General features: G+C 42.1%; 1 protein-coding gene across 4 annotated transcripts in view; it reads right to left on the reverse strand.

Moving 5' to 3' along the window:
- Positions 1-1604: 1604 nt before the first annotated feature.
- LOC118375973 (golgin subfamily B member 1-like) overlaps positions 1605-12323 on the reverse strand; it is a 75276-nt gene continuing 64557 nt past the window's right edge. For 3 of the 4 annotated variants that reach the window (XM_052503858.1, XM_052503859.1, XM_052503856.1), the window contains exons 27-28: positions 6742-6856; positions 1605-5905 (exon numbers count right to left, since the gene is read on the reverse strand). In XM_052503858.1, the coding sequence (XP_052359818.1) occupies positions 5744-5905; positions 6742-6856 (277 nt within the window). In that variant the 3' untranslated portion in view covers positions 1605-5743. The remainder of the gene's footprint in view (positions 5906-6741; positions 6857-12323) is intronic. The other variant, XM_052503857.1, reaches the window with a different exon arrangement.

Below are 12323 nucleotides of genomic sequence, written 5' to 3' on the forward strand. Positions count from 1 at the left end.
CCTAGTGGTTAGAGCCTTGGGCTAGTAACCGAAAGGTCGCAAGTTCGAATCCCCGAGCTGACAAGGTACAAATCTGTCGTTCTGCCCCTGAACAGGCAGTTAACCCACTGTTCCTAGGACGTCATTGAAAATAAGAAATTTGCTTTACAAATCTGAATTTTTTTTAAATAACTGCCCAGTCAAAATCTCACTTTTAAAAGTTCATTTTCTCATGTCCAAATAATGTTGTTGACTCGTCTTATACTCATATTTGCGGCCAAAGAGAGAGTTTTTAAGACGGTGGGTGTCAGAGGTCACAAGAGTGGAAGGTCATGGGACGGTGTATTAAGGGGTAGGGTGTGCCCCTAGACACTGATCTTGGATCAGTTTTGCACTTACGATTGGGGAAGGGGAAGCTGATCCTAGATCTGTAGCTAGGGGAAACTTCACAACTTCAGCAAAATGACCACATTTATCAGGAGGATGGTGGGGTCATATGCTGGTTGGAGCGGGATACAGGGGTGCAGGGAATGGTGGTTAGAAGCACTTCCTGTGGACGATGGAAGCTCTGGCCTCCTTGTATTCATCCTTACTGATCCACATTCGCTGGAAAGTTCTCTCTATTTTACATGTCCTTTCTTCAGTTTCATTCTTTCATGTCGTTTTGTAATCATAAGAAATAGCTAAAATGTCACAACCCCCTACTGTAAAGAAATGGTGGTGGATCAGTTATGTTTTGGGGCTATTCTGCTTCCACTGGTTTTGTGCTCTGGGCAATTCCATCGTTCATTCTCAAGCCAAGCAAATGTGAAGGAGTTGGCATGATGCCACAGACCGTCACTCAGGCTACATATTTCCTAGTGTAGAGAGGTAATACACACACTTGTTATTAGTATGACATTCTCTCATTACCTCCCATGCTAAATATGAAACAGCTAGTAGGTTTTTCTGACCATGCAACTTGACCAGGACAAAGTCTAGGTTCCAGTTATATCCTATTACTAGGGCCCAGATAGATTTTATTACTAGGGTCCAGTTAGATCCTATTACTAGGGTCCAGTTAGATCCTATTACTAGGGTCCAGTTAGATCCTATTACTAGGGTCCAGTTAGATCCTATTACTAGGGGCCAGTTAGATCCTATTACTAGGGTCCAGTTAGATCCTATTACTAGGGGCCAGTTAGATCCTATTACTAGGGTCCAGTTAGATCCTATTACTAGGGGCCAGTTAGATCCTATTACTAGGGTCCAGATATATCCTATTACTAGGGTCCAGTTAGATCCTATTACTAGGGTCCAGTTAGATCCTATTACTAGGGTCCAGTTAGATCCTATTACTAGGGTCCAGTTAGATCCTATTACTAGGGTCCAGATATATCCTATTACTAGGGTCCAGATATATCCTATTACTAGGGTCCAGTTAGATCCTATTACTAGGGTCCAGTTAGATCCTATTACTAGGGGCCAGTTAGATCCTATTACTAGGGGCCAGTTAGATCCTATTACTAGGGGCCAGTTAGTTGTGGGGACAAACAAAATGTCCCCAGTTGATCAAATCTTTGTTGTTCGTTTACTATTTCTGTGGGGACTTCACGTCCACACACATCAAAAACAGGCAACTTGAGTCGTGTTTTTCAAACAGATTTATTAAAATTCCTTTCTTGGTGAAAGTCAACCTCAAGGTATTGAACCCATTAATGCCTGGATAGGATAGTATTGCTGTCCAAACGATTTGACTTCTAAAAAATAGAGCCTATTTAGAAAATATGACAATTCGGTTTCACTCAGTAGCATTTCCTCTTATAAATAGATGTATTTTGTCATCTTTTCCTCAATCACACCATATATACAGACCATCAGGACCACAACACCAACGTTAGAACAGGGTGGTATCCATAGAGATAGATAGAGGACTCATCTATACAGACCATCAGGACCACGGTACCATAACACCAACGTTAGAACAGGGTGGTATCCATAGAGATAGATAGAGGACTCATCTATACAGACCATCAGGACCACAACACCAACGTTAGAACAGGGTGGTATCCATAGAGATAGATAGAGGACTCATCTATACAGACCATCAGGACCACGGTACCATAACACCAACGTTAGAACAGGGTGGTATCCATAGAGATAGATAGAGGACTCATCTATACAGACCATCAGGGCCACGGTACCATAACACCAACGTTAGAACAGGGTGGTATCCATAGAGATAGATAGAGGACTCATCTATACAGACCATCAGGGCCACGGTACCATAACACCAACGTTAGAACAGGGTGGTATCCATAGAGATAGATAGAGGACTCATCTATACAGACCATCAGGACCACGGTACCATAACACCACCGTTAGAACAGGGTGGTATCCATAGAGATAGATAGAGGACTCATCTATACAGACCATCAGGACCACGGTACCATAACACCACCGTTAGAACAGGGTGGTATCCATAGAGATAGATAGAGGACTCATCTATACAGACCATCAGGACCACGGTACCACACCACCAACGTTAGAACAGGGTGGTATCCATAGAGATAGATAGAGGACTCATCTATACAGACCATCAGGACCACGGTACCATAACACCAACGTTAGAACAGGGTGGTATCCATTATCTTTGTATCTGTGCCATTACAGCGTCTGACAGCATGGGCAGTGCCATTGAAGTAGTCAATATTCTTCTTCACGATTAGCTGATCCCTCCTAATGACCCGGTTGGACATGACTCCAACAGGGTTACCAGGAGGGATCAGCCAATGAAGTCGGAAGTCTACCCAGTTGACTACATTAAAATGGTGGAAGCCCTCAATGGCGCTACCCATGCTAATACAGCCTTTTGGCCACTAGAGGCCTCTATCATTCTCTATGGTGGTATCCCACAAAGCAGGAGCAATGTTTTTAGCTCAGCTGGCTAACTACCGTAAGTATTCTGAAACACCAGATTTCCTATCCTGGTCCCAAATCTGTTTGTGTTCTGGCCAACTCCATTGCTCATTGTCAAGCCAAACGTGTTTGGTATAACAATGAGTGTGAAAGAGTTGGCATGATGGCACAAACAAACAGCTTGTCAGTCAGGCTTCATATTTCCTAGTGCAGAGAGGTAAAACACACTTGTTAGAAGTATGACATTCTCTCAGTACTTCCCATGCTAAACTTGAAACAGATGAGATACGAACCAGAGAAATACGAATTATATCCCAAACTGTCTCAAAGTAAGATGGCTGACATATTGTCTCCTGCTTTGTGAATTGCCAACCTGCACTATCAATCAAGTGATTAAATCAGCATGTAATCAATCAACAGATGAAGTAGAAATGTACAGTGAACAACAGAGCATTGGGGGGCACAGAGCAACAAATACAGATACATAAATACACACAGTAGACTTTCAAGGGTGCACACTTGCACCCTTTTACACTCCACCCTTAAATACAACGTCTTACTTACACACTTACCAGGGTACATGCTCACAAACGGGGTAGAAGGATATTCTTCAGACCATGTGATCTGACAAGGTAAAACCTTTAGGTTCCAGATAGATCCAATTACTAGGGGCCAGTTAGATCCTATTACTAGGGGCCAGTTAGATCCTATTACTAGGGGCCAGTTAGATCCTATTACTAGGGGCCAGTTAGATCCTATTACTAGGGGCCAGTTAGATCCTATTACTAGGGTGCAGATAGGTCCTATTACTAGGTTCCAGTTAGATCCTATTACTAGGGTCCAGATAGATCCTATTACTAGGGTCCAGATAGATCCTATTACTAGGGGCCAGTTAGATCCTATTACTAGGGGCCAGTTAGATCCTATTACTAGGGTGCAGATAGGTCCTATTACTAGGTTCCAGTTAGATCCTATTACTAGGGTCCAGTAAGATCCTATTACTAGGGTCCAGTAAGATCCTATTACTAGGGTCCAGTTAGATCCTATTACTAGGGTCCAGTTAGATCCTATTACTAGGGTCCAGTTAGATCCTATTACTAGGGTCCAGTTAGATCCTATTACTAGGGTCCAGTTAGATCCTATTACTAGGGTCCAGTTAGATCCTATTACTAGGGTGCAGATAGAGCCTATTACTAGGGTCCAGTTAGATCCTATTACTAGGGTCCAGTTAGATCCTATTACTAGGGGCCAGTTAGATCCTATTACTAGGGGCCAGTTAGATCCTATTACTAGGGGCCAGTTAGATCCTATTACTAGGGGCCAGTTAGATCCTATTACTAGGGGCCAGTTAGATCACGTTACTAGGGGCCAGTTAGATCACGTTACTAGGGGCCAGTTAGATCACATTACTAGGGGCCAGTTAGATCACATTACTAGGGGCCAGTTAGATCACATTACTAGGGGCCAGTTAGATCACATTACTAGGGGCCAGATAGATCATATTACTAGGGGCCAGTTAGATCCTATTACTAGGGGCCAGTTAGATCCTATTACTAGGGGCCAGTTAGATCCTATTACTAGGGGCCAGTTAGATCCTATTACTAGGGGGCAGATAGATCCTATTACTAGGGGCAGATAGATCCTATTACTAGGGGCCAGATAGATCCTATTACTAGGGGCCAGTTAGATCCTATTACTAGGGGCCAGTTAGATCCTATCACTAGGGGCCAGTTAGATCCTATTACTAGGGGCATGTTAGATCCTATTACTAGGGACCAGTTAGATCCTATCACTAGGGTCCAGTTAGATCCTATTACTAGGGTCCAGATCAGTATTTCCTTATCAGGACACGTGGTCAGATAAAACTCCTGGCCCTACATTATGTTGAATATCTTTGCTGAAGGAGAGAAGGGAAAAAAACACCCCCTGATGAGAGTTTTAGTGCATAGCTTTGAATGCAGCAGCTATAGAATAGACCTTAGAATTGTGCCAAGGCCACCATGAGACAGTTATTACCCAGGAGACACCAGGGGGTGCCAAAGGGAACATTGTGCCATGGCCTGGTCGTGCCAGGTTGACACACACACACCAACACACACCAACACACACACACACACACACACACACACACACACACACACACACACACACACACACACACACACACACACACACACACACACACACACACACACACACACACACACACACACACACACACACACACGTCTTAGGCTAGCGTTCATGTAGAATGGATATGGCTTTCTGTTCCGTCTCAGGCTTTAACACATAACAGACAGGATCGAAACGGCACTTTCTCCTGAGACACTCCAAAGGCTGAGTCTTAATAGTCAATAACAGTCTTCTTCCTCTCGCCTCCGTCTGCACTGATCTGACAAAAAAATGGGCGAAAACCAGAAGGTAGGATCTAGCCAAAGGACCCACTTTCAGCTGTCCATTTTCTTTTCAGACCAGTGAGAACCAAGGGAAGGAGGTGAGGCGAAGAAGCCACAAGACTTGAGACACACCCCAAAAGCCCTCACTCTTATGAAAACTCTGGATACTAGACAAAACCCTGCAGCTTATTCTAAAAGGTGGAATAACATTCCAGGGGGAAAAGACATGGTTAACTACCTCGAAATGGAGTAGAACAGACATTCCTCTTTGTCGTGGAGGAAACGGGCCATGGTGTCTTGTCTACACATGACATTTGTATCTGCAATGTTAACACCCCCAGTGTCAAGTGAACTACATAGAAAAACATTGCGCAGAACAAATCGTCTTTGTCATGGAGGAAACGTGCCTCAGTCTGCTCTATAAATTATATTTCTATCTGCAATTTGTGATTGTTTTCAACCCCACGGCACTAGAGGGCGCCGGTGAGGCACATGAGGACAGCCACGTGCAGAATCAGCAGGTAACCAAGGAAGAGGTAGCGCGAGCGGGCCCGTGATGTCAGCAGCTTGGAGCAGTACAGGCTCCGCCCCCGAAGCCAGCGCCTGCAGGCCAGCATCCCGCCTTTCACCTGCTTAGGAGAGCGAGGGGAGGAGAGGGAGAGTCGTTCGTCAAACAGGCATTGGTCATCATACATGTGATTGATGATTGGTGAGTCAAGAAGAACAGTCCTAGCCTGAGTGCCAGTCTGCTTGTGCCATCATGTCAACTCCTTGTCATGAGAAACACGTTTGCCTTGCAATGACAGTAATGGAGTTGGCCAGAGCACATAGTAGAATGAGGATGCACATGTCAAAAAACACACGTTTCAGCTTGATTCTTTTTACATTTGTTGAATTCAATATCTAAACCAGCCCCAACATGATTTCTGACAAGAGCACAAACAGATCTGGGACCAGGTAGTTCTGCATCGGTGGCGGCCGGTGCCGTTTAAGATTAGGGAGGATGTTGTTTTTTGGTGCATGGCCTTATTTCTATTACATCATATTGGATGATGTCATTCATATTCTATTCACCCAGCTCAATGTAACATCCATAGGTTTAGGCTCCTACAAGATACTCAACTTTGCCGTATACGTATCATGATGTTGCTACACCCTCCTAGCCTACAAATTAAAGTTTATAACGTAGTTGCACAGGTCGAGAGACACATTTTGGTAATCAAAATGACAGACAGGCTGCATATAATCACACAAAACAGTGTACAGCAAGCAGTTTAGCAGTTACACCGACGGGCCACGGTGGCAAAAAAAATAAAAATGAATTGGATTGAGATGCAGCCCATGCAAAGAAACAGACATCCCTGGCTTAATCAGACCGATTTGAATGGGGATTTTAAAAATTATGCCAAATAACTTTCCACAGGATTGCAAGACATCAACTAATTTAAGTTTTGTGAGTAACACTGACCTTGCGTGTGACCAGGGGTTCGTTGGGGTTGAGGATGAGGGCCTCCCACTCCTCCTCTGTATCCAGCTGGATGCTGAAGTCTCTCTGGGTCGTCCTGGATGGACTGGAGTCAACGCTGGAGAGGAAAGAGACGCCTTTACTACTAAGAGTGTGTGTGAATTCAATTAATCAAATTACTTTATTCATGTGCTTCTGCAACAACAACCAAAAGTACCACAGTGACAAACCATTCACATCATCATCAAATCATCATGAACCGTTACCAGCATAACAACTACTGACCGGTCTATTTAAAAAGCACCTGTGTCAGAAAGTAGGAACATGTGCCAAAGAGAAAGGGTCTATTCTCAGTGATGAGAATTAAGAATCATTTTGAAAGATTCTTGAGAGTAGGAGCTAAGGGTCTATTCTTATTCACCAGAATTAAGAAGAATTTCTAGAGATTCTCGAGAGGTATTGATTCTCGAGAGACATTACTGTAATGTAAAGTTAAGTATTTCTCACGTCTCAAACGATACCTCCGGAGTTCACGCACAGCACTCATCCCACAGCTGCACCCCTCTAAGCAGGACAGTGTAAACAGCATTTTCAATGTATAGTTTATTGAGTTTTCACCTGAAACTGCAGTAACAGCCTGCTACATTCTGAAATGATCGCTGTATATTTAAGAAAGTGATGCTCAACAGTGTTTTTCCTCCCTTGGCTGCTCTGAGCCAACATCCAGGCAAGGAGCTGATCAACTCACTAGGGGATTTATCAAAGTACTCAGTCGCAATTTTGCATTTACCACATATAATAACTTCCACGATATTGATCAAATGAAGCCTGGTTTGTTCAAAGGTGACTTTAATATGCTGAAACTATACTTTTCATATGAGAGGGGTAAACGTTAACGTTTGATATGCTAACGTTACTAGCTAGCATAGCTGACTAGCCGTATTATTGACTTACATTTTAGACAACTTTTTTTATCCAGAGCGACTTAGATGAGCAGTTAGGGTTAAGGGCACACTAGCAGATTTCTTTCACCTAGTCGGCTCTGGGATTCGAACCAGCAAACGCTCAGTTACCTGTACAAGGCCCTTAAACGCTGGGCTACCTGCTCCCCATTGCAAGCTACATCTTGCAAGCTAAGTTTAGCTAATACGCGTAAGAACGAGAAAAAAAGCTTTAATTGTCTGCACATGCTTGTGAATTGTTATTCAAGAGTGTAATACGGTTTGGTTGCATTATTCAAGAGTGTGATACGGTTTGGTTGCATTATTCAAGAGCGTGATACGGTTTGGTTGCATTATTCAAGAGCGTGATACGGGTTGGTTGCATTATTCAAGAGTGTAATACGGTTTGGTTGCATTATTCAAGAGCGTGATACGGTTTGGTTGCATTATTCGAGAGTGTGATACGGTTTGGTTGCATTATTCAAGAGCGTGATACGGGTTGGTTGCATTATTCAAGAGTGTAATACGGTTTGGTTGCATTATTCAAGAGCGTGATACGGGTTGGTTGCATTATTCAAGAGTGTAATACGGTTTGGTTGCATTATTCAAGAGCGTGATACGGTTTGGTTGCATTATTCGAGAGTGTGATACGGTTTGGTTGCATTATTCAAGAGCGTGATACGGGTTGGTTGCATTATTCAAGAGTGTAATACGGTTTGGTTGCATTATTCGAGAGTGTGATACGGTTTGGTTGCATTATTCAAGAGCGTGATACGGGTTGGTTGCATTATTCAAGAGCGTGATACGGGTTGGTTGCATTATTCAAGAGCGTGATACGGGTTGGTTGCATTATTCAAGAGCGTGATACGGGTTGGTTGCATTATTCAAGAGCGTAATACGGTTTGGTTGCATTATTCAAGAGCGTGATACGGTTTGGTTGCATTATTCGAGAGTGTGATACGGTTTGGTTGCATTATTCAAGAGTGTAATACGGTTTGGTTGCATTATTCAAGAGTGTAATACGGTTTGGTTGCATTATTCAAGAGTGTAATACGGTTTGGTTGCATTATTCAAGAGCGTAATACGGTTTGGTTGCATTATTCAAGAGCGTAATACGGTTTGGTTGCATTATTCAAGAGCGTAATACGGTTTGGTTGCATTATTCAAGAGCGTAATACGGTTTGGTTGCATTATTCAAGAGCGTGATACGGTTTGGTTGCATTATTCAAGAGCGTAATACGGTTTGGTTGCATTATTCAAGAGCGTGATACGGTTTGGTTGCATTATTCAAGAGCGTGATACGGTTTGGTTGCATTATTCAAGAGCGTGATACGGTTTGGTTGCATTATTCAAGAGCGTGATACGGTTTGGTTGCATTATTCAAGAGCGTGATACGGTTTGGTTGCATTATTCAAGAGCGTAATACGGTTTGGTTGCATTATTCAAGAGCGTAATACGGTTTGGTTGCATTATTCAAGAGCGTAATACGGTTTGGTTGCATTATTCAAGAGCGTAATACGGTTTGGTTGCATTATTCAAGAGCGTGATACGGTTTGGTTGCATTATTCAAGAGCGTGATACGGTTTGGTTGCATTATTCAAGAGTGTAATACGGTTTGGTTGCATTATTCAAGAGCGTGATACGGTTTGGTTGCATTATTCAAGAGCGTGATACGGTTTGGTTGCATTATTCAAGAGCGTGATACGGTTTGGTTGCATTATTCAAGAGCGTGATACGGTTTGGTTGCATTATTCAAGAGCGTGATACGGTTTGGTTGCATTATTCAAGAGTGTAATACGGTTTGGTTGCATTATTCAAGAGTGTAATACGGTTTGGTTGCATTATTCAAGAGTGTAATACGGTTTGGTTGCATTATTCAAGAGTGTGATACGGGTTGGTTGCATTATTCAAGAGTGTGATACGGTTTGGTTGCATTATTCAAGAGTGTGATACGGGTTGGTTGCATTATTCAAGAGTGTGATACAGTTTGGTTGCATTATTCAAGAGTGTGATACGGTTTGGTTGCATTATTCAAGAGTGTAATACGGTTTGGTTGCATTATTCAAGAGTGTAATACGGTTTGGTTGCATTATTCAAGAGTGTAATACGGTTTGGTTGCATTATTCAAGAGTGTGATACAGGTTGGTTGCATTATTCAAGAGTGTGATACGGGTTGGTTGCATTATTCAAGAGTGTGATACGGTTTGGTTGCATTATTCAAGAGTGTAATACGGTTTGGTTGCATTATTCAAGAGTGTAATACGGTTTGGTTGCATTATTCAAGAGCGTAATACGGTTTGGTTGCATTATTCAAGAGCGTAATACGGTTTGGTTGCATTATTCAAGAGCGTAATACGGTTTGGTTGCATTATTCAAGAGCGTGATACGGTTTGGTTGCATTATTCAAGAGCGTAATACGGTTTGGTTGCATTATTCAAGAGCGTGATACGGTTTGGTTGCATTATTCAAGAGCGTGATACGGTTTGGTTGCATTATTCAAGAGCGTGATACGGTTTGGTTGCATTATTCAAGAGCGTGATACGGTTTGGTTGCATTATTCAAGAGCGTGATACGGTTTGGTTGCATTATTCAAGAGCGTAATACGGTTTGGTTGCATTATTCAAGAGCGTAATACGGTTTGGTTGCATTATTCAAGAGCGTAATACGGTTTGGTTGCATTATTCAAGAGCGTAATACGGTTTGGTTGCATTATTCAAGAGCGTGATACGGTTTGGTTGCATTATTCAAGAGCGTGATACGGTTTGGTTGCATTATTCAAGAGTGTAATACGGTTTGGTTGCATTATTCAAGAGCGTGATACGGTTTGGTTGCATTATTCAAGAGCGTGATACGGTTTGGTTGCATTATTCAAGAGCGTGATACGGTTTGGTTGCATTATTCAAGAGCGTGATACGGTTTGGTTGCATTATTCAAGAGCGTGATACGGTTTGGTTGCATTATTCAAGAGTGTAATACGGTTTGGTTGCATTATTCAAGAGTGTAATACGGTTTGGTTGCATTATTCAAGAGTGTAATACGGTTTGGTTGCATTATTCAAGAGCGTGATACGGTTTGGTTGCATTATTCAAGAGTGTAATACGGTTTGGTTGCATTATTCAAGAGTGTAATACGGTTTGGTTGCATTATTCAAGAGTGTAATACGGTTTGGTTGCATTATTCAAGAGTGTGATACGGGTTGGTTGCATTATTCAAGAGTGTGATACGGTTTGGTTGCATTATTCAAGAGTGTGATACGGGTTGGTTGCATTATTCAAGAGTGTGATACAGTTTGGTTGCATTATTCAAGAGTGTGATACGGTTTGGTTGCATTATTCAAGAGTGTAATACGGTTTGGTTGCATTATTCAAGAGTGTAATACGGTTTGGTTGCATTATTCAAGAGCGTGATACGGTTTGGTTGCATTATTCAAGAGTGTAATACGGTTTGGTTGCATTATTCAAGAGCGTGATACGGGTTGGTTGCATTATTCAAGAGTGTGATACGGTTTGGTTGCATTATTCAAGAGTGTAATACGGTTTGGTTGCATTATTCAAGAGTGTGATACGGTTTGGTTGCATTATTCAAGAGTGTGATACGGTTTGGTTGCATTATTCAAGAGTGTGATACGGTTTGGTTGCATTATTCAAGAGTGTAATACGGTTTGGTTGCATTATTCGAGAGTGTGATACGGTTTGGTTGCATTATTCAAGAATGTGATAGGGTTTGGTTGCATTATTCAAGAGTGTAATACGGTTTGGTTGCATTATTCAAGAGTGTAATACGGTTTGGTTGCATTATTCAAGAGCGTAATACGGTTTGGTTGCATTATTCAAGAGCGTAATACGGTTTGGTTGCATTATTCAAGAGCGTAATACGGTTTGGTTGCATTATTCAAGAGCGTAATACGGTTTGGTTGCATTATTCAAGAGCGTGATACGGTTTGGTTGCATTATTCAAGAGAGTAATACGGTTTGGTTGCATTATTCAAGAGCGTGATACGGTTTGGTTGCATTATTCAAGAGCGTGATACGGTTTGGTTGCATTATTCAAGAGCGTGATACGGTTTGGTTGCATTATTCAAGAGCGTAATACGGTTTGGTTGCATTATTCAAGAGCGTAATACGGTTTGGTTGCATTATTCAAGAGCGTAATACGGTTTGATTGCATTATTCAAGAGCGTAATACGGTTTGGTTGCATTATTCAAGAGCGTGATACGGTTTGGTTGCATTATTCAAGAGCGTAATACGGTTTGGTTGCATTATTCAAGAGCGTGATACGGTTTGGTTGCATTATTCAAGAGCGTGATACGGTTTGGTTGCATTATTCAAGAGCGTGATACGGTTTGGTTGCATTATTCAAGAGCGTGATACGGTTTGGTTGCATTATTCAAGAGCGTGATACGGTTTGGTTGCATTATTCAAGAGTGTAATACGGTTTGGTTGCATTATTCAAGAGTGTAATACGGTTTGGTTGCATTATTCAAGAGTGTAATACGGTTTGGTTGCATTATTCAAGAGCGTGATACGGTTTGGTTGCATTATTCAAGATTGTGATACGGTTTGGTTGCATTATTCAAGATTGTGATACGGTTTGGTTGCATTATTCAAGATTGTGATACGGTTTGGTTGCATTATTCAAGAGTG

This window comes from Oncorhynchus keta, unplaced genomic scaffold (assembly GCF_023373465.1).
Source record: "Oncorhynchus keta strain PuntledgeMale-10-30-2019 unplaced genomic scaffold, Oket_V2 Un_contig_18163_pilon_pilon, whole genome shotgun sequence".
Lineage (NCBI taxonomy): Eukaryota > Metazoa > Chordata > Actinopteri > Salmoniformes > Salmonidae > Oncorhynchus > Oncorhynchus keta.